Raw genomic sequence first — 23,361 nt, forward strand, 5'->3', positions numbered from 1 at the left:
AGAGGAAGTTCCCAGGCTAGTGTGCCTTTTCTTCTTTTGTTCCTTAATTACTTGAGGGATATCTTGAGTGATTTCTTGAGTGATATCCTGAGTACCACTTAGGTGGGTCATTAGGTGTGGATTAGTTGCTAAAGCCTTTGTGTCTTGACCTCTTGAACTTTGTGAAGAGTTTTTCTGGGAAGATGGCTGTACTGCACAAATATATATATTTGTGGGTGGGTGGGTGGGTGTGTAATATAATGGAAAAAGAGACATTGCACCATCTTTTGTAATTCATGAAAATCTTTAATAAAATTTATTTTTTTAAAAAAACAAACCAAATCTAATCCACCGCCATTTTGTTTCCACCAGCAGCCAGATATTTATTTTTCAAAAAACTACATCCCCTGCAATAAACAAAATTAATAGGTAGCATAGTTCCCATAAGCATATACTTGTTCATGCAACCAGCTTTGTCCATAAGTATTTAAAACATATTGGCCCATGGGACGGGACGACAATGACTGACAAGCAAATTTCCTGCACATGCCTGTGTCACCAGGTGGCTGGCATGGCTCAGAAAACCAACTGAACTGAAGAGAGAGGGACTATATGCGCACAAGTTGAGTGAGCAAGCCATTTAACCACAATGCTGAATGAAGGCGTGTACTTACCTGGTACTTTCACGCTCCCAGCCTCCGGCATACTGTGATCTATATTAAGCACTGTGTTTCAAAACAGTGGAGGAGGTTGGACTAGAAAATATTACAGGTCTTCCTAGTCTCCCAAGCTTACAAGTGCATTTAGAAGACAGTAAAACCTTAATTGCAGCGGTAGGAGATCATATAAGGTATGGGCAGTGGAAGGCACCCAAGTGTGTTCAAATGGCTTGCATTAAAATACCGTGAACACCAGTGTTGTTAATTAATTGTTCTTCCAGCCCAACCTTCAGCAAATGGTCCCAGGGGAGTTACAAAAGGACCACAATTAAAGATCTTAAAATCACCTGGGAAGTTTACCTAAAAATGTCAGTAAGAACCTCAGGATACATTCGGAACACACACTGATTAATGTGACAAACTTTGATCTAGAATCCCCCAAAAAAGAAAAGTTTCAGGAAGAATGAAAAGGGTTATGCCTAAAAGCATAACAAAATAAGTGCCAGTACAGATGTAAGAACACAACAATTTCCATTCCCACCAGTATTGGTCTCAATCAGTACTTTTCTGTTGTGCTTTGGTTTCTGCCAAATACTATGTGATTTGACTTACTATCTGCTATTCAACATAAGTTACGTAAGTATTTGTGTACTATGTTCGTTTCGGTGTAAAGGAAATGTAAAAACAATGCTACAAAGTCATTTATTATGAATTGTTTGCTGTTTTTAAACAACAACTACATGAATGAATACCGATTGTATTATCTTGGCTGATTACCATTTCTGACCGCAGATGAACATGCAAACTTGAAACAACTTCCATTTCCTTTTCTGTTTTCTCCAGAATTCTCTGACATCCCAAAGTGCCAGGCAGGCAACTCTGGAGGAAAAGCTCCACAAACTACGGCCAAAACCATTATCTCCCTGACCATAACCTGCCTCACCTCCAGTGGCAGAGGCACCTAAAGAGATTCAGCAGAGGACCTTAGCATCTGGGCAGACAGATATGGAGATGTTTGTTCTGTTAGGTGCCTGGACCCCAAGCTGTTTAGGGTCTTAAAGATCAGCGTGTGGGAACTGGGCTTGGAATTGAACTGGTGGCTACACAAGTTCTCGTAATACTTAAAGGCAACCAGTGCAGCATACAACCCAAAGTAAGGTTACCAGACGTCACTGTTTCCTGGGGACAGTCCCCAGATTTATAAATCAGTCCCCATACAAAATCCATTGAAGTTGAAAAGTGTCCCCGGATTCATTGAAAAAAATCTGGTAACCTTAACCCAAAGCACAACAACGAACAACCTTACACAATTTGAAAATCTATCAATTAAAAATGCATGTGCTAAAACAACCTGAAATCACAATATAATTGCATCAGAAAATTGTACTCTAAAAGTTTTCTTTTTTAAAAAAAAAAAAAAAAAGCCCCACTGGAAAAATGAGTCCATAATTGAAGATGAAAGACTTTCCAATACCGTCTCCTAAAAATTAGCAAATTAGCATAGTTTCAGTATTGCTTCACATAGATAATATGTTGATGTGTTTTCATTTTATACGGATCTCCCATGAGTAAGCAATATCCAAAGCATGGACCAACCTACCATCTGGCAGGGCCAGCCCTATCATTAGGCAGAGTGAAGCAACCACCTCAGGTGACAGATTTTTTTTTTGGGGGGGGTAGGGAAGCAGCCCTCCTGGCCATTTCCTGTGAGCCTCTTAGTTATTTCCCTCTGTTGGAGATCAGAGTTGCATATGCCACACAGACTGCACCCCCTAAACCACAGGGACTCCTCAGTTCCACTAAGGTGCAATGGAGGATGCTACCCATTGCCAGAGTTGAAGGAAGGCTCAGTGGCCAGTCCATTCGGCTCCCGCACATAGAACTGTGGCAGCACCATTTTGTGCTTTGCCCCAGGCATCAAAATGGCTTGGGCCTGCCACGTGCATTTTGAGAAGTAGGCATAAAGATATTATGCTCTCCTTGCAGACTCATAATACAGTGGTACCTCGGGTTACAGACGCTTCAGGTTACAGACTCCGCTAACCCAGAAATAGTACCTCAGGTTAAGAACTTTGCTTCAGGATGAGAACAGAAATCGTGTGGTGGTGGCGCAGCAGCAGCAGCAGCAGGAGGCCCCATTAGCTAAAATGGTGCTTCAGGTTAAGAACAGTTTGAGGTTAAGAACGGACCTCCAGAATGAATTAAGTTCTTAACCCGAGGTACCACTGTACCTGGGCACTATGGGATCGTTGGACTTTGAATTTTTCAACCATGCTTTTAATTAATGTATGTTAAATGTGTTGGTGGGACGCGGGTGGCGCTGTGGGTAAAAGTCTCAGCACCTAGGGCTTGCTGATCGAAAGGTCGGCGGTTCGAATCCCCGCGGCGAGGTGTGCTCCCACTGCTCGGTCCCAGTGCCTGCCAACCTAGCAGTTCGAAAGCACCCCCAGGTGCAAGTAGATAAATAGGGACCGCTTACCAGCGGGAAGGTAAACGGCGTTTCCGTGTGCTGCGCTGGCTCACCAGATGCAGCTTTGTCACGCTGGCCACGTGACCCGGACGTGTCTCCGGACAGTGCTGGCCCCCGGCCTCTTGAGTGAGATGGGCGCACAACCCCAGAGTCTGTCAAGACTGGCCCGTACGGGCAGGGGTACCTTTACCTTTACCTTAAATGTGCTGGTAGACGTTTATATAACCAAGCTGAGTTTTGTAATATTCCATACTGACAATGATAAATCAGATTACATAGATAGATATAATGCATCATACACTGTTTATGGCATCAATTGACATATTTGTTATGCTCTCTTTAGTGTTTTTTTATCCCCTCCCTGCCCTGCCTTTTTGCTGCTGTTTGTCTACTGTTACGGTCACTATGTCCACCAACTGTATTTTAGCATCTTCCATGCCACCAAAGTGAGAGAGAAAATTATAATGCTGTGCAAATCAAAGCTTATTAATAACTAGCTGCGACATGTTAAATAGAGAGTACTTTATTCGTATTTTCCAAAGTTAAAGAAAGCTATATTTTGAGTTTGTATTGAGGGCTTTGCATCTTTTTAAGCCAACATATACAAAACAAAATAGTATTTTCAGTGCACCTCCAGGATCTTAAAAATACTGTGAAAAAGAATGGGATTGATAGCATCAAGGTTGTTGTTTTTTTTTTTTTTGTTTTTTTACATGGAGGGTAATCTAATTGCGAATACACATGGTTAGGAGATTTGTTGATAATGTTATCTGGAGGTAGGATAGTTCAAGGATCAGCCTGTGATTTTCCATACAAAACAAGAGTGAAAATAAGCAGCATGTTATTTAAAATTAAAAGCCCAGTGAACATGTGCCACTTACTGCGACCATTATGTACGTCTAACCTAATCAGCAACACAATCAAATTCAAGCCATCTTGCTTAACTGTGACAAAATTGCATTTACAGAAACTACTTCAGAACCTCTTAAAAATATGACCTTCAGACTTCCTTTTATCTCAGGCAACAAATGTTTGTCGAGACGCCAAGTGCACAAATTGTACATTCTAGAACACTTAAAAATGAAGTACTATTGGGTCCTTCTATGTGACAATCCTCATGTTCATTCGACTGGATGGCCTTTTGCTTTCGCAAAAACTGAACTGGCTGACTTGGAGCTTGCGTGTAGGCAAAGACCTTGTGCTCTTAATGAGAACAGGTGTAACCCTGGGCTGGATTAATCACAACGTTAGGTAAGCTCCTCCACAGCAACGTTTCCGTTCCAAACTGGGGCTCTGGCTGCAGCACAAACTAGCGAGACTTTCCCAAGAGGTGTCCATACTTATCTTTACATGGGTCGCTTTTGAAATACCCTGAAGCTCAGAAGACTACAGCTTCTCTCACCTCTCCAGAGGACCAGTGGGACAGTTCCCAACACCATGCATCTCCACCCGCTCTTCTTATAAACCTCAGCTGGAACCATTCCAGATTCTGTTATACTAGAATTACTAGAAAACTGTGAGGTCACAGCCACACCATACATTTAGAGCACTCTTATACCATGTGGGTGGCGCTGTGGGTTAAACCACAGAGCCTAGGACTTGCCGATCAGAAGGTCAGCAGTTCGAATCCCCGCGACGGGGTGAGCTCCCGTTGCTCGGTCCCTGCTCCTGCCAACCTAGCAGTCTGAAAGTACATCAGAGTGCAAGTAGATAAATAGGTACCACTCCGGCGGGAAGGTAAACGGCGTTTCCGTGCGTTGCTCTGGTTCGCCAGAAGCGGCTTAGTCATCCTAGCCACATGACCCAGAAGCTGTACGGCGGCTCCCTCAGCCAATAAAGCGAGATGAGTGCCGCAACCCCAGAGTCGTTCACGACTGGGCCTAACGGTCAGGGGTACCTTTACCTTTATACCACTTTAATGTTCAAAGAACCTGAAGAACTGTAGCTTGGTAAGAGCGATGACCTCACAGCGTCACAGACCTACAGTTCCCAACACCCTACCAAGCTACAGTTCCCAGGATTCTCCATGGGTGCGTAAGAGTACTTTAAATTTTTGGTGTGGAGGATGTGACCCAAGTTACAAGCTAACCGTTAAACACCTCTCAACGATTGCCAACCCCCAGAGGAGGGGTGCCAATCCTCCTGCCCCTTCTCCTTACCTGTCGCTGCACTTCCCAAACTCCCCTGGGCTCGATTCCAGGAACCTGTTCTGCTCCCTGTAACATGCAAGGAGAAGCCCATTTAGTCCTGCCCTGTGTATCCCCTCCCCAATATCTCATGTTGCTTAAGCACTCTTTCTATAAAGCACCAACGCCTTTACCAAAGGTGTCATGGGCTTTGAAGACACTCGAACTCAGGACGAAAGGGAGAAACGAGCTAAGAGGAAGGCACGTTTGGCAAACGCTCACCATGATCAACTCCCACCCGGAAACCTCTTTCCCCACTGTGGAAGGACGTGTGGATCCAGAATTGTCCTCCACAGTCACTTACGGACTCACTGTTAAAACTGTGTTTATGGAAGACAATCTTACTCAGCTACGAGTGATCGTCAAAGAAGAAGGAGGTAACGTACCAGTCTTTAAAGGCAGGGTGCATATCCTCCAACATTTCTCTGATGAAAATAGGGATGTCCCATTCCATAATGGTAATTTTACTATTTATAGCCCACACATCTTACTGGGTTGCCCCAGCCACTTTGGACAGCTTCCAACATATATAAAAACATAATGAAAAATTAAACATTAAAAAAAAAAATTAGGATTGCCTTCAGACGGCTCGGGTAACTCCATACCCTCCAACATTTCTCTGATGAAAATAGGGTCATCCTAAGGAAAAGTGGGACGTTCCGGGATCAAATCAGAAACCAGGATGACTTCTCTAAATAAAATAATAATAATAATAATAATAATAATAATAATAATAATAATAATAATAATTTATTATTTATACCCCGCCCATCTGGCTGGGCTTCCTCAGCCACTCTGGGCGGCTTACAAAAAAATATTAAAATACCGTAATACATCAAACATTAAAAGCTTCCCTAAACAGGACTGCCTTCAGATGTCTTCTAAATGTCAGGTAGGTGTTTTTCTCTTTGACATCTGGTGGGAAGGCGTTCCACAGGGAGGGCGCCACTACCGAGAAGGCCCTCTGCCTGGTTCCCTGTAACTTGGCTTCTCGCAGTGAGGGAACCGCCAGAAGGCCCTCGGTGCTGGACCTCAGTATCGAGGCAGAACAATGGAGGTAGAGACACTCCTTCAAATAAATCAGGGACATCCCTGGAAAATAGGGACACTTGGAGGGTGTGAGGGTGACGGCTGTGGGGAAGAAAGTGCCATCGCCCTGCACTGGTTTCATCCTGGCAATAAGTCTGTACATTTTAAGCAATGGCTTCTTCCAATCTACTACCAAGCACAAGCCATGCCCAGTTATGAAATCCGTCTCACCATATTGCCATGTTGCAGGACGTGGGTGGAACTTGGCAGAGGAAGTGGGTGGGATTAATATGGACACCGGGGGGGGGGTGGAAATAAAGTAACACCCAGCTCCGTCAAAGTTACCAATTATACCCAACAAGTTTCTGGAGCAGACTTGGTGGAACGCTTTGTCACAAGAGACTAGGGCCTTGTGGGACTTGACATCTTTTCACAGGGCCTGCAAGACAGAGCTATTCTGCCTGGCCTTTTGTTTGGACTCAGTCTGACCCTTATGTTTTCCCTCACCTTACGGTTTTGATCTATGGGCTACTTTTAAAATGAGGCTGCATTTTAAATTGCATTTTAACCTGTATATTAAATTGGATCCCGTCCCCCCATTATGTTTTTACTGTAATTTTACTGTTGTTAGCCGCCCTGAGCCCAGCTCTTGCCACGGAGGGCGGGGTATAAATAAAATTATTATTATTATTATTATTATTATTATTATTATTATGCCATGCTTCTTTTTCCTGCTCACAGGCAGTAGTAACAATAGATCATTTGCTCATGTGGGCTAGGTACAAGCAGCAGTAACAAAGAGATGTTCTGCTTACAAGTGACTACTTGCAAGAGATGCTTTGCAGATAATAAGCCACCAGTGAACTCAGATCATGCACCCTGTTTGTGTCTGTGATGCAAGCAGCACATTTAAAGCACGTTGCTTTGAAACCTGCAAACCGGGTGCCAGGAACTGTAGCTCTGTGAGGGGTAACCTACAGTTCCCAGAGTTCTTTGGGGGAAAGCTGTAACTGTTAAAGAGGTATAAATGTGGGGAGGAAGTATTTATTTTAATCAATGGTTTGCTCCAGCAGCTACAGTTAACATGAAAATTGAATGCAGGGATGTGGGATCTGTGCCCGTCCCCACATGCTGCTAAGCTACACCTCCCACCACTGGTTCTGCTGGCTGTGGGGGATGAAGGTTGGAATCCAACAACATCCAGAGGACCAGAGATTTCCCTCCCCAGTTTACTTGCTAGGAAGGAATTTCTAAGCGACTTTTACTAGTTGCGTCGACAGGCGCAAGAGCATGCCTGCTCTAGAATACCTTAAGCTACACCCACATGATTCATTTGTCAGCTCGGTTACTCAATTTTGGGACGAAAAGATAACCTCCTGGAATCCAAGCTTCCCACTGAAACTGCCACATTCTGGATTAGCTGTAGTTTCCAAGTCACCATCAAAGGTAGCCCCACGTAGAGCGCATTACCGTCGTCCATGCAAGATAGCCTCTACAGCCACATCCCCAGGTAGAAGCCACAGCTGTGTTGATCCATTATTGTACTGGCTGATCTCCTACTTACTGAGCCAGGTTCAAGGTATTGGTATTCATTTCCAAAGCCCTGGAGAATTTGGGTCCAGGGTTACCTTAGGGAACCCCAAACCTTCATATCCCAGTTCCGTCACGGATATCATCTGCTGGGATGTCATTGGTTGCCCCCTGCGTTGAAAGTCTCACGATAACAGCAAGAAATAGAGTTTTAGTGGTATCACTCCACCTTCTGTTTTGACTTTCAAATGCTGGTTGAAAACCTTCCTATGCCATCAGGCTTATGCCAGCAATTAAGAACACATCTTTCCATAATAGTTAGTTAGTTGATGGGCACTGAATTTAAATTTGCATGTGGTTTTATTACATATACAATGGTACCTCGGGTTAAGAACTTAATTTGTTCTGGAGGTCTGTTCTTAACCTGAAGCACCACTTTAGCTGATGGGGCCTCCCGCTGCCGATTTCTGTTCTCATCCTGAAGCAAAGTTCTTAACCCGAGACACTATTTCTGGGTTAGCAGAGTCTGTAACCTGAAGCATCTGTAACCTGAAGTGTCTGTAACTTGAGGTACCACTGTAGATATTATTGTAAACCTCTGTGATGGTTTTTTTTTTTAAGATTTAGAGGAACATAAATGTGTGTGTGTGTGTGTGTGTGTGTGTGTGTACACATACACACACAAGCACACACAACAAAAAGCGGCAGTTTCCAACCTAATACTCAATTATTAGGGTCAATATTACATACGCTTCAGGTTACAGACGCTTCAGGTTACAGACTCTGCTAACCCAGAAATAGTGCTTCAGGTTAAGAACTTTGCTTCAGGATAAGAACAGAAATTGTGCTCCTGCGGTGTGGCGGTGGCAGGAGGCCCCATTAGCTAAAGTGGTGCTTCAAGTTAAGAACAGTTTCAGGTTAAGAACGGACCTCTGTAACAAATTAAGTACTTAACCCAAGGTACCACTGTAGTCAGTGCAAATAAAAATGCAGATATTTAGATTTGGACGCCTATGGCGTGTATGCTGCAGTCTTTAATTGTTCTTATTTTTTTTCCCTGGATGTTTTTTCAATAATGAAACACAGAACAAAATGAACAGCAGAAGCCTGGTCCATCAATACGATTTGTCCACATAAAATAAAAGCATCACGGCCAGTCAGCACAATGCAAAATATCAAATGGTGAAATCAAATATCAAATGGGCCGTGGTTTTGATAGCATTTCCTTGCTCTTAAGGCATGAAAAGCTCCTCCCATTTTGAATGGCAGTCACGGGATGCTACTGTCTGGTATAAAAACAATACTGTTTGCTTTAGAGGCACAGTTATAGCAGGAAACACACTTAAAACAGAACCATGCTTAAACAGAAGCATATCATATAAGCTGTCTCTCTCTCTCTCTCTCTCTCTCCAGCACCTATCAGGTGGGCGCCATTGCCATTATAAGAGAACAAGGGAAGAGTTCATTGTGAGTTCCGGCACCTCTGTTACTAGAAAAATAGCAGGGGGTTTTTTTGTGTGTGTGTGTTTTGCTGAAACTGCAGATACCAAATACACCTGTACAAAACTATACTTAGATTTGTAAATACGAATTTAGTTACCCATGTGTGGCAAGTTTTACAAGGAGGCAAGAAATATATAAAGGCAAATTCAAAAAAAGATATAAAGCCATGCATGCAAACAAACACAGGTGGTGGTTTTGTTTAGTTTATAATTGGAAGAGGCTATTTCTACTTCCAGGTTATTGATGTGGCAAAAGTGCCTGACATTCTACATGCACAGGAAGGAAGTGGGAAAAAGTGGATTAGTGCTCCTTTTCGTATTTATTGGCTAGGCTGCTTGGCCTGTTTTTTTTTTGTTTTAAACTGAATAACTGTATTTCTGTTCAGATTAAATATTTTTCTCTCACTATGAACTGAAAAAAGCACCCCCAAACTTTCTAACTCAACTGAACTTTTACAGAGGCCAATCAAAACTAGGGTGTGCAGAATCAGTCATGTCCTCCAAATAAAATAAAATAAAAACCTGACAAATCCCACATTTTTGTGATCACAAGAAGAGTCCAAGAGCAGAGCGCCTTTCCCAAAGATCCCAAAAATTCAATAAAAGCAAACATTGTTACCATCGGCCTTTACAACGGAACACAATCGCCAATGTTTGTTGTGTCAAGTGAGGAAACACAAGAGGAGGATAAAGGCTACTTTCATGCCATCCTAATTTCTGCAAACTTAAAACAAACTAATCTCAGTGCTTTAAACCAATTTTATTGTATGCTTTTCAGGGCCCTGCCCTGCCAGGCCAAGTGGGAAAAACCCTGAAAGGCAGAGAGAGCAGGTCATCCAGGACTCAGAGCCAAGATGGTCTCTTTGGCCTGTATCTTCCTGCTGAAATTTGATAACTTTTCATACCACCAATGACCCAGAGGTGGGTGGGTGGGTGGGTTTAGTCCCACTTCTGTTGCATCATGTTCTTCTTGTTGTTTTATACACTGCTTTTGAGCCAAAATGACTTCTAAGTGGTTTACAACTATAAAATCAACATCTTATTAAAATACACAATAACAAGACCTTTGGAGCACTGAAACATCCATAATTAAAATATACCATTAAACAGTTACAATGGTACCTTGGGTTAAGAACTTAATTCGTTCTGGAGGTCCGTTCTTAACCTGAAACTGTTCTTAACCTGAGGTACCACTTTAGTTAATGGGGCCTCTGGCTGCCGCTGTACCACCACTGTGCAATTTCTGTTCTCATCCTGAAGCAAAGTTATTAACCCGAGGTACTATTTCTGGGTTAGCGGAGTCTGTAACCTGAAGCGTCTGTAACCTGAAGTGTCTGTAACCCAAGGTACCACTGTAATTAAAAAGCGTAACCATCAAAACAGTTTTTTAAAAAAACAGTTAAAACAACAAAATCAGAAGTTCAGTGTGCTTTCCCAAGAAGGTGTGTCTTCAGGAGCTGGCAGAATGCCGATACTGATGGGGGCATCTCATATTTCAGAAGGCTATAGCACGGAAGTGGCCTTCTACACAGCAGTAATGCAAAAACATTAGGGCAGCATTGCAGAACACCTAATAAAGTGTAACAATTTGTGGGCGGTACAGTACAGTATAAATCCTCTAGTAATGCACTATTATTGTTTCATTGCTAATATTGCTGACTTCACGGCAGCACCAGTCTCATTCTGCCTGGAATTAGCATCTGAGCAGGCCCACAATGGGACTTCTTTGGGCTAAGACTAACGCTAGCAATGTTATATTTGGGCCGAGTGAAAACATGGAGATCCTACAGCAGAGAGCAATCAACACCCTTATGAACTTTCTCTATCAATAAATATCCTCTGCCCTCAGCTGAACAGCTTCCAGACCCTTAGTTTAATTATTTGTTCAGCTTATATAGTGCTCTTTATACAGAAATCCCAGACTGGTTAACATAAAAAAAAACCCCATAAATCTGTTCAACAGGTACATTTAAAATTCTAGAGCAGCCTTTACCAACCTAGTGCCCTGCAAATGCTTTGGAATACATCTCCCATCAGGACCATTGGAGATGTAGTCCAGCTCTAACTCTAACATCAAGGGGGCACCAGGCTAGAGAAGATTGCTATACAGGATATCCAGTATATAGAAGGAAAACTCTACAACACAATCTAATTCAGCAGTAACAGCTTTGTAGCTGTGTAATTTTTATATTGATTAGCCACTCAACCATAAAGATTATCTGCATTTTTATTTGTACTTTTTAAATAGCATTTTATGTGGTTTTTTTATTATAAACAGCCCTGACAGTTTATGACATGGTGCTATAGTAATACCTGTATTATAGATAAACATAAGTAATCCCTGAGGCCTTGTGATGTTCACTAGGGCTGATTGTAGTTTGGAGTCTGACAACATCTGGTTATCCACCCCTGTGTTTAAAGCAGGGTTGGCGTATGTCCTGAATCTCCCTGACATAGCCAGCAATTGACCGTCAGAAATAGTGTCCGGGCAGAAATTGCTGAAACGTCCGGGAAAATCCGGACGTATGGCAATACATGTCAGCAGCGTCTTTTTTGTCAACTCCTCTTAAAAATAGCTTTTAAAAATACCACAACTTTTCTGTTGTGTTTTCACTTTTGGAAATATGGCAACCCTAGTTAAAAGCATGTAACTCAATGTGTATACATTCTGCCCCTTGCCTCCTTCTTCCTTCCCCTCCCCTTGTTGTTGTCTGCTCCTTTGCCCAAATCTGGATGGGAAGCTCCTAAGGGCATGGATAAGTTTGTGCCACAGAAATCACCCTCATCGCAAGAACATAAATGGAGCCCTGCTGGATGGTTCGTGTTGTCCAGGATCCTTTGATCTCCCCTCCTGTGATTTACAACAACTGGTGTTTTTGAAGGCATGCTTTTTCCAACAGTGGAAGCAGAACAGAGCCGTTTCGGCTAGTAGCCACTGAACAGCCTTATCCTCCGTGAATTAGTCTAATCCTCTTTTAAAATCATCCAAGTTTGTGGCCATGGTTGCCAATACCTCTTGCAGGAGCAGAATCCACAGTTTTAACCAGTGTGTGTGTGTGTGTGTGTGTGTGTGTGTGTGTGTTGAGCAGGAAATGGGGGGACTGAGTTCCCTTACCATCTAAAAATTAAATTATTATTATCATCAGCATCATTATTTTGGCCTGCAGGGGCTGGAACGGATATACACCCAATGCCTGAGCCAAAAATCCACCTATATCTATACTGTAATCAATAAAGATGTGGCCATTTCTAATCCAGATCGTTGTCTGCTTGAGTTTATTAATCAAAACTTACATTTAGCCACTGTCCGGGGTTGGGTGGGTGGCACTGCAACTGGGCCTGCAGCAAACTAAGTTTGTGATGAGTTCCCCCACTTTCTTGTTCACAAAAAAGCCCTGGTTTTAACTATGTAGGGAGCCAACGTGGTGTAGTGGTTAAGAGCGGTAGACTCGTAATCTGGTGAACCAGGTTCGTGTCTCCGCTCCTCCACATGCAGCTGCTGGGTGACCTTGGACCAGTCACACTTCTCTGAAGTCTCTCAGCCCCACTCACCTCACAGAGTGTTTGTTGTGGGGGAGGAAGGGAAAGGAGAATGTTAGCCGCTTTGAGACTCCTTCGGGTAGTGATAAAGCGGGATATCAAATCCAAACTCTTCTTCTTCTTCTGTGTACTGCATGAATACTTTCTTTTGTCTGCCCTGAATCTTCCAACAATCAGCTTTTCTGGGTGTCCATGATTTCTAGTGTTATGAGAGAGGAAGAAAAGCTTTTCTCTCATCACTTACTCCATGCCAGGCATAATTTTTTAAAACTTCTATCACGTCGCATTTTACACATCTTCTCTCTGAACTAAAAAGCCCCAAGAGCTGCAACTTTTCTCCATAGGGGAGTCGCTTCAGCACTGCCACACCTCTCCCAAGTACACGCAATACTATTTTCTGTAACAGTTTATGGCATATACAGTGCTTTTTTTCCTAAAAAAATATATTTAGGGGTACTCTCATTTTCCTACTCATTGAAATGCTGCCCCTCAATGAGGCCAAACTTAGGTTCACAAAATGTGTAGGGGTATGCGTACCCCTGCGTACACCCCCCAAAAAAGCACTGTGCATATATATCAATAAATTCAAAATAAATACAGCTGAAGCTGCAATCTTATGCATATGTACTTAGCAGCAAGTCCCACTGAACTCAGCTTGGGCTTCTGCTCAGAGATGCACAGGATTTCAGTGCAAAGTTTAGGATCGCCAAAAGAAGCAGATGACATTGCTGTGACAGCAGAATCTGACTCACTGCTGCAGAACCTTATATTCCATTTAACTAACACAAACACACATTCCCGACAGCTTGTTTTCCAAATGAACGTTTTCATGGCGTACAGAAAAGAGTGCTGTTTACATTCTTTGGGGAAGAAAAGGCAAAAACACTCCAGCCAAAATCTGCAGCGCTACGTGTTATAAATTAAATGTTTGCTCCGAGTAGACAAAACCAGAAGAGCTACTTGGCCTTGCAAACTCCGCCAGCAACAGAAACGACAAAACGGTTAATTGCTTCTGGAGCGCACGAGAACTCTAACTGAGCGAAAAACCAGGACCTTTCGAGAATTTGAGCTAAAAATGATCTCGGAACACTGTGCCTCAAAAGAAAACAGGAAGTCTGTCCCAACAAGATCTGGACATCTGGACATATTAGTCTGGGACATTGCAACCGGCAACACCGAGAATTGTACGCATGGTGCTGTGGAACTCCTTCCCAAGGGAAATCTAGCAGAGCCACCCTTCTCCCTTGCGTTCAGGAAACTTGTGAGGCATTTATTTCTTTATTTATTCAGACGTTCGGCTGATGGTTTTACAAAGGTTGGGGTTTTTTTGGTTGGTTGGTTTTTTGTTTGTTCTCCCGTGTTTAATAACTACCTGCAGCACATTCTAATGTTGCTCTGAATATTGCAATTCATGTAACCTTGTAGTTGTGAACTACTACGGGTTCCCTTGGGAGAGGAAGGGTGGCTTATAAATCTGGAACAAAAAAAATAATGTTTGCGCTCAGTGGGATTCCCAGTTTGCTGTATCAGCAGCACAGATGAAGGTGAGAAGGATGAGATTACTGGTGAGCAGAATTTTAAACATCCACTCCCGGCACTGCCGTCCCCCTCGCTCCCTGTACCTCCACTGCTCCCATGACACAACTGAGCACCAGCAAAGAGGGCGAGCACGGTTTGTGTATGGAGGTTTGTGTTTTGTATGTAGTTCAGGGATGTGTGGTGTGTGTAACCACGTATACGAAGTGGCAAAGTGGTGTGTGTCGCCATCTTGGTCATTCCCGCATTTGAGTTGGCCACATCCACCTTTGGCATGAGGCCCTCAAAGGGTTGGCTGTTAGTGAATGTGGCCTTTGATGGGGGGGGGGGGAGTCCCATACCCAATATAAAGGATTGCAGACACAGGCTATGTGCACGCTACACATGCAAAACACATTTAGAGCACATTGTTTTCCGCCAAAGAATTGTGGGAACTGTAGTTTACTCCCTCAGAGAGAGATAATTCCCAGCACCCTTAAACTACAGTTCCCAAAATACTTTGTGGGGAAAGTATTGCATTTAAAAGGTGCTTTAAATATATTATGACACAGTCATCGTGTTATGCAGTCTTAAGTTTTCATTTGCCTTTCAGTACAGTACTAGACTGCCTACATAGTAGAATACTTTATTATACAACACAAAAGCAAAGAACAGGCTTTCTAGCTTCCAAATAAGCCCCAGAACAGATACAGCAGCCCCACACCGCCTGCAAAGACATCTACTAACTTCTTCTGCTATTGCACAAGTTTGTCTTTCACTTTTCGGAATTTTGATCTGGCAGCCTAAAGCTACAGAGTGTGCCTTTCCTTCTGTGTTTATTATGACATCCTAAAATTCTAAAAGAAGAAGAACTTTGCTAGCCTGATACAGGAGTCCTATAGACCCCAGTTAAGTCATAGTTTAAAAGAACAGGATATGACACACTCAAATTTAATGCAAGCATATTAAATTGTTCTAAGAACAGTTGTTCATATTCCAGCTACAACTATTGGAGTGGGTGTGTTATCCAGAGTCTGGAGTGATCCCTGTTTTTGAGTCATATTCCACAGATTATTTCCCCACACAGAGCTGTAGCTAGGTGATCTTACACCCCTGGCAGAACTGTCCAGATTGCGCCCCCTAGCCACGGACAAATTAGCTCTTCTTTATGCCTCTCCTCCAACGCCGCCCCCTTCCACCCATTCAATTCACCCTCTATTTTAAACCATTTCTTACAAGGCAATTATCAATATTTATATGTATGGACATATTATTTGCAGATTTTGCACACCCCTCCATTGCCTGCGCCCCTGGCAGGGGCCCACCGCGCCACCCCCTAGCTACAGCCCTGTCCCCACAAACATTATTCATACACCTTTTCTTCAATAACCACTGCAAAAATCCTTCTGGGAATATTATTTATTCCTTTTCTTGCTCTTTTTGAAGAGAAAGTACTGGTTAACACACCCTTGCCTTAACTATATCAGCTTAGCTGTTAGGTTGTTAAATGAGAGCTTTTCACCATGCTGGTCATCAGTGATTCGTTTTTCCTCCCTGGCACACTTTTAATGAATGCAGAAAACAAATGTAATACGCACGCACACCACAAGAGCGGACAGCTGAACGCCGTGGACATTCAAGAACTTTAGTGTTCACGAAATGTGAGTTGGCACAGATCAGGGGAGAAAAGTTTTACATGCACCCAAAGGCAACAGGGGTTAAATATTCAATAAATAGGAAATATTCCAAAGGAGAACCGAAAGGAATATGACCTTTACATTAGGTATCCTTGCTCATTTGAAGCTATCTTCTCTGCCCTTCCAAAACAACAGATAGAGCTACACCAACAATGCCAAGATCTTATACATATACCTTATACAGGCCAAAAGGGGATTGATTGCAGGTTTGCTCTGGGAATCTTTGCACATACCTATATTTCCTTCACACACACACACACACACACACACACCCTCCATGAAAAGCTACCAAGTTTCTAAAAGGTGCCAATGGGCACACAAGGAAATGCAAAGCTTTAGTGTTTACCCAGAGCTCCACACAAACTGTGGCCCCTTCTCTCCCATGCACACATTTCTTGACTATAATAAAAGAGAATGGAATGACGACTGTTCAGTTATAATCATCGAATTGTAGACTTAGAAGGAACCACAAGGATCAAGCCCCTGCACTGCAGGAATCTTTTGCCCAATGTGGGTCTCGAACTCACAACCTTGAGATTAAGAGTCTCATGCTCTACCGACTGTGCTGGTTCCAAGTCACTATGCATCTCATATGGCAAATTGGAAGTTTCTACCAACAGAAGTCCGCCCAATTAAAAAAAAAGATACAAACTTAACCCTCTTTGAAGGTCTTAGATAACAGACCATACAAGAGAAGCACACATAAGATGTGATGTTCTAAGTTGCAAATATGGAAACATATATTTTTTAAGACAACAAACTACCCGTGCTCCAAGTTTAATCCTTTCAGCAAAACCTGGACATGATCCACCCAGTGTTAAACACTTTTAAATCCAGTTGAAGTCAGTGAAACATACTAAGTTTGAGTTGATTTTTGCTGTACCCCAAATTTATATTTTCAGGGATTGGAACCAGGGGGTAACCTAAACACATAATGTAGCACTTCATGTGCATAGATAACTTCCCCGATAAAACCATCAGGCTTCAAAGTGCTTTGCACCCTGGAATGCCTAATAATTAAAATGAAGACACATTATATCAAACTAAGATTACTTAGGAGTAAGATCCACTAAATTCAATGTGCACCAAGGCTGGATGTCGCATGGCACCTTAACACACCGCACCTTTGTAGCCTATGTTGAATAAAATAATATACTGAACATTCCCTGGTTGAAACCTCTGGTGTAACAGACATTAAGAGACTAAACCGGGAAGTTGGAAGCCTCCAGTTCAAATCTGCCTCTGCCATGAATACACTAGGTGACTTTGCATTCTCAGCCATGGGCGTAGCGAAGGGGGGACAGGGAACTGCCCCTTGAATCATTAATTATTATTTTTTTTAAAAAAAGCTAACAGAGGTTTTGCTCCCCTCCCAACAAAAATCCTGACTTTGTTCTATGTTTTCAACTGAAATATGTGTCTAACAACAGGTGTATTGTAAGGATCACTGAGGATGTATGAGAAACATTTTGCACAATCAGAAAAATGTGGTACCAATCTGAAGTATTAAAATTGCCAATTCCTGAAGCGTTGAAAGGTGAAGGGGGAGGAAACGACCCCTTTCAACTTCGCCTCCGATGGTGGCTAAAAATGTCTTGAAAGGGAAACCACATAGAGAATGCGGCTGAAGCGTGGGCAGGAAGACAGGGTCGTCCAGCAGAAAAAGGGAGAAGCACCTTCGTCGACACAGGCTGGCTGCGTTCAAGAGGATGAACTAAAAAAATTCCGCCTTTGCACAATCGGCAAAGCTAGTAATTGGGGAAGATGGCGTAAAAGCAGCCGCGGAGCTGATCTGATGAGGCATGGACGAAGCAGGGGGACGGGAGGGGCAGAGGTGGCGGTTGTGCAATCCGCATTCACCCTTTAACCTCCTGGGAAGCTGCCGGACCTTCCCAGCACCAGCCTCCAAAAGGGGATCCACTCGACTTAAACTGCCTTGCGTCTCTGGGCGGCTGCCTTCAGCCTATCCCAGACGCTGGGTCTTCAAAACTTCGGGGAGGGGAGAGAGAGAGTTGCTCTCCACCAAACCGATCGCCCCCTGAAATTTCCTTTCGCCACTGACGACGAACGCTCAGTTCACTCCGGTGTCACTCCACACATGATCTCCAGCTTTTGGAGAGACGGTGCTGGAAAGCCAGCGCTCTGCAAACTGGTGCAGTTCAAAAGTTTACGTGAACGCAATCTCTCTCTCCCCTCCCCGCCCCACATAAAAACCAAACAAAAAACAACACTTCTTTGAATCCTACTCGGCTATTGACGAAATGCAAGCGAAGCTGCCAGCGAGCTGGAATACGCGCAAAGGCGCGCGTGGTGGCGATCCGTAGTGGCACCAGGGAAGGACTTGGGGGCGCAGAAGCCCAGGGGGTCCTAGTCCACAGGAGGGGCAGGACGCAGCCCCAAACTCAACAGGGAAGCCAACGCGGTGCCCCCGACCCAGATTTTGTGGACTCCCAACTCCCTTCAGCACCGCCCCCCCCCCACAGTCAGCATGGCCAAGAGTTAATGTCCAAAACATCTGGAGGGCGCCACGTTGGCTACCCTTGGTGAAGTAATGCTGATGACCCCCTAAAGAGGGCTAACCCGCGTAAGACCATGAAGCCCACGGGCTAAAATTACCTAACTGTACTCCTGCAGTTTTCTGACGGCGCATCTCTCCCTAGCCTACCTTGGCAGAAAATCAGCTGTGCATTTATTATTTTCTGGGAAAGGAGTCGGGGGTGTGAAGTGTTGCATCTGGAGTGGCGGCTCCTTAGTGCAAGCTGTCCTTATTCCTGCCTCTAGAAAAATAAATATGCCACGGGACGAAGAATGGGAGTCACTCCGTTTACTTTTTAGAGGATTCGACTCGTTTCTTTTCTCGCGAAATAGCTCCCAGACGCGCGACAAGAGTGGACACCGACAAAGAACATGCTAAAGTCCCATTTTTGTCATTATGCAGACAGATGTACCCCAGGTTACATTTTAACTGGCTGTCTAAAGGGCATGGGGATAAGGGGGAGCGATCGTCAGATGCTCCCTTCTCTGTTCCGGAGGTTCTAGAGTTACAGTAGTTCAACAGGTAAAGAGCGGAGAAGGATGCCAAAGCCGTTGGATTTTAGTAGCGTGAGAAGAGATCGTTTTCGGACCTCTCTGTTTAAGGTTGATAATCGCTTTCCGCCTCCTAAGCGTAGTTCTGTCTCCAAAAGACACTGGCACACACAGACACGCACACTTCACAAGGTGCAGATCTGCGACTGTTCTTTAGCTTTGGCGAACAGCTTTCTTGGGTAAGTTTGGGAGCATCCTATAAGCGCGTCAATTCCAAGGAAGAAGAGGAGAGAAGGAGGGGGGAAGCTAGCCAAAGAGCTGGAAGTTGAACCTTCAAAAGTACACAGATCTGGGAACAACAAAACCGTCACAGATCCCGGAGCAAAGCCAAGAAGAAGTAACATTATTTCTTTCGCGCCGCAATTCCAGTGAATAGCTTCAGTCATTCCCAAGGCATCGGGACGGGATCCTGCCAAAATTCAGCGCGTCCATGTCCCGCGGATTTCAAGGGCAGAGTTAAGAAGCAGGGACGAAAAGCGCCCTTTGAAATCGACGGAAACCTAACCAAACCTGGTTTAAAATATATTATTACAGTATGAGTACTGTATTACAATTCAGCCTAAGCAAAGCTCTCGGAGGTCCCGTAGATTTCAGGGCAGACAAACACGTGTTTAATGAACTCATGAGAAACATGTTTTTTTAAAAAAACAAAAACCAAAGGAACGTAAAACTGCTTAGCTTTGTCTGGATTGTACCCAACATTAAAAAAATTAGACAAAAGTGTACAAACGTCAACAAGCGAATCGTACAAGTGTGTGTGTGTATCATAGGAGCCAGCTCCTAGGGGGCGAGGTCCCTTCGACCCTCCAATAAAATATTTGAGGCGGCCGCCCCCCAAAAAACTGATAGGCATTTCTATTCAAATGGTGTGCATACACCGCGTCAAGTGATCGATTATGCAGGGCGGGGCTTGCCCAATATTTTATTCAAGTTGGCACCCCTGTTGTGTATTTACACAACACACACACTATATATATACTATATATATATATACAATACACACACACACAGCTGTTTTGTTTTTGTTTTGTTTTGTGTGTGTGTGTAGAGCAGTGCCAACTTGAATAAAATATTGGGGGTCCCAGGTAAGCCCCACCCCGCATAATCGCTTAGAAGTCGCAACACCCACCCACTATTTAAATGGCAATGCCCATCAACGTGGGAGCCCACCCTGCAACCCCAAAAATAAATTCACGGGGCCACCCTTCGTGAGCTATATGCCCATTATATCAAGATCAACGCTGAGGCCTTCCCGTCCAACAAGCAGAACGACGATGATGATACAATATTGACAAGTTGTTGCTGTTGTTGTTATGACCTGATACGGCGGGAGAGACCTCAGCCGGAGAAGGGCCACTTTGGAGCTGAGAGAAGAAAAGGAATTTTTCGTAAAAAGGGAAACCCCCACCCCCGATCGGCGCCGGATCGGGGGGGTGGGGGCGCCCTGCTGCTCAGGTGCGCCCTGGGCGCTTTTCCTCTTACCTCTTCTTCTCCTTCTCCGCTGTCATCGTGGAAGCGGCGCCTCCGCTGTTCTGCGCGGCGTCTGGATAGACGGGCTCCCTCGTGGGCGCGCCCGACCCAGGCAGGCAGGCAGGGGGCCTGGCTTGGGTGGGTGGGCAGGTCCCCGGAGGCCTTTGGAGAGGTGCAAGGGGCGTGCTGGGCTGCGCCCTTGGGCTCCCTCTTTCGGCCGCGCAGGTTCCCTGGTGGTGGCGGCGGCGAAAGGCTGGGCGCGCGCTCCTCGTAGCGAGCGGGTCCGGTGGCGGCGGCGGCGCTGCTTTCGAGGCTGCGATCCCGGGGCCGAGCCGCCCCTGAGCTGACCATACAGTCTCAGGACACTGCCGAGGATTGTACAGTCCGCTCAGGGGAGAGACGAGGCGGGGCGGGCGCTGTGCTCCCCTTCTCTGCCGGGGGAATCGATGTGAAGAGGCAGCTGCGCGCGCGGGGCTCCCTTTAAGACGCGCAACCTTGGCCGGCGCTCCGAGAGGGGCAGGCGCGAGGCGCTCCTCCGCCAGCCGACGGCTCCCGGCTCCAGCTGGAGCGGCCGACGGTGCGCCGGCCAATGGGCGGGCGAGGCGCACGCCGAGGGGCCCGCCTCCTCCTCCCCCGCCTCCCTCCCCGCCCGTCGAGCAAGTTTCTCCCAAGGAGGGCGGCCGGGCGAGCCGGAGGGGCGCGCGGTCACTCAGAGAGAGCCAGAAAGGGGCATCGCCACAGGCGGCCTCCCGGGCACCCGAGGGCGAGGCGAGGCCCCGGGACCTGTTTGCCCAGGGAGCTGAGAGGGTTCGGTGACGCACGGGGAGGAGGAGGAGGAGGACAGGCGAGGAGGCAGGACACGGAACAGCTCCCCGGAGCCGTCAGGAAGCTGCCAGGGCGAGTCTCGCGCGCCAGGGCCGGTTTCAGGCCCTTGCCATTAACTCCCAAGGGCAGGGGTGCCGACTAGAATAAAATATCGAGGGCGGGGAAGGGAGCAGGCATGCCCCGCCCCGCATCGCCGATCACATGACATGGCACGCGCCCACAAAATTTGGGAATTATTCTCAACTTTGGCGACGGGGGGGGGGAGCCCCCTGAAATACAGTGGTACCTCGGGTTACATACGCTTCATGTTACAGACTCCGCAATCAAGAAATAGTACCTCAGGTTAAGAACTTTGCTTCAGGATGAGAACAGAAATCGCACGGCGGCAGCGGGAGGCCCCATTAGCTAAAGTGGTGCTTCAAGTTAAGAACAGTTTCAGGTTAAGAACGGACCTCCAGAACGAATTAAGTACTTAACCCGAGGTACCACTGTATTTCTGGGTTAGCAGAGTCTGTAACCTGAAGCGTACATAACCTGAAGTGTACCACTGTATTTGATGGAGCAAGCTCGACCCCTAGGAGTTGGCTTCTATGCCTAGGGGGCCAAGGTCCCTTCAGACCCCTCTGAAATATTTGAGGGGGCCAGCACTCACCCCAATTAATGGGCATTGCCATTCAAATTGAATGGGTATTGACATTCAAATGATGTGCGTGCACCACATCATGTGATCACTTATAAAGGGTGAGGCTTACCTGGTCTTCCCCAGCCCCCCAATATTTTATTCAAGTTGGCACCCCTGACCTTTTTTATTGTTTAATAATTTGTTTTATTTATTACTTGCCCTTCACCCCAAGGTCCCAGGCTGGATGTCAGTGAGTGGGAACCAGTGTGGTGTAGTGGCTAAGAGCGGTGGACTCGTAATCTGGGGAACCGGGTTCGCCTCTCCGCTCCTCCACATGCAGCTGCTGGGTGAACTTGGGCCAGTCACACTTCTCTGAAGTCTCTCAGCCCCACTCACCTCACAGAGTGTTTGTTGTGGGGGAGGAAGGGAAAGGAGATTGTTAGCCGCTTTGAGACTCCTTCGGGTAGTGATAAAGCATGATATCAAATCCAAACTCTCCTTCTTCTGCTTGTGCTGGGAATTACAAGTGCGACCATGCTGAGGTCCTGCTCACAGGCTTCCCATGGACAGCAGGTTGACTACTGGCAGAACAGGATGCTGGGCTAGATGGGTTATTGGCCTGGTGCAGCAAGGATCTTAATGAACAAGAGCCCAGCAGACCCAAACCTATTGAGAGTGGGAGAAGCCTCCTCTGTTGGAGGGATGGCTGCCCAACCTCAGTGGTGGCTGGTCAAGAGACAGTGGCTATAGGCCCCCTTGAGGCCCTGGAGCATCAACAGCTGTTTGGTGGTACCAATTTTGAACACACCCTGTGAATAGTGGTTCTCCATTCAGAGCCAGTGCCATTGTGGATTGACCCTAGACTAGGACAGTGGTTCTCAAAGGGTGTGGCATGCCACACTGGCCTTGCAGAAAAGGGTGGCAAGAAGATTCAAAGACAATATTATATTTTGGGAATGACTCATGTTCTTCTGTAGGTGCATTGTTTTATACTTTCTAGATGTCCCGTGATCATATTATAAAGTAGTTGTGTTGAGTGTTATAAATCAAGCACAGCTAGGAGTTGTTGTTTTTTCATCTATTGGTGTTTCTTGCCAATTAAAATGTTGGTGTGGCTCCAGCAAATTTATATCCTGCCCTTCAAACGGAGCCCAGGGCAGCAAACAATAAGTAAGTATAAAACAATCCCAGCACAGATGCAGGCCAGGAAATATATCGGCTGAAAAGGTTTGTTGAAAGAGGAAGGGCAC

The 23,361-nt window shown here is 45.3% G+C and overlaps 1 protein-coding gene across 1 annotated transcript in view; it reads right to left on the reverse strand.

The window, feature by feature from the left end:
* The window catches only part of EPAS1 (endothelial PAS domain protein 1), a 128,530-nt gene extending 107,339 nt beyond the window's left edge, over positions 1 to 21,191 (reverse strand). The window contains 3 exon segments of the mRNA XM_028724834.2: positions 5,268 to 5,324; positions 20,677 to 20,786; positions 20,788 to 21,191. Of these exon segments, the coding sequence (XP_028580667.2) occupies positions 5,268 to 5,324; positions 20,677 to 20,786; positions 20,788 to 21,015 (395 nt within the window). The 5' untranslated portion in view covers positions 21,016 to 21,191.
* Positions 21,192 to 23,361: the final 2,170 nt, after the last annotated feature.

Source organism: Podarcis muralis, chromosome 3 (genome assembly GCF_964188315.1).
Source record: "Podarcis muralis chromosome 3, rPodMur119.hap1.1, whole genome shotgun sequence".
Taxonomy (NCBI): Eukaryota; Metazoa; Chordata; class Lepidosauria; order Squamata; family Lacertidae; genus Podarcis; species Podarcis muralis.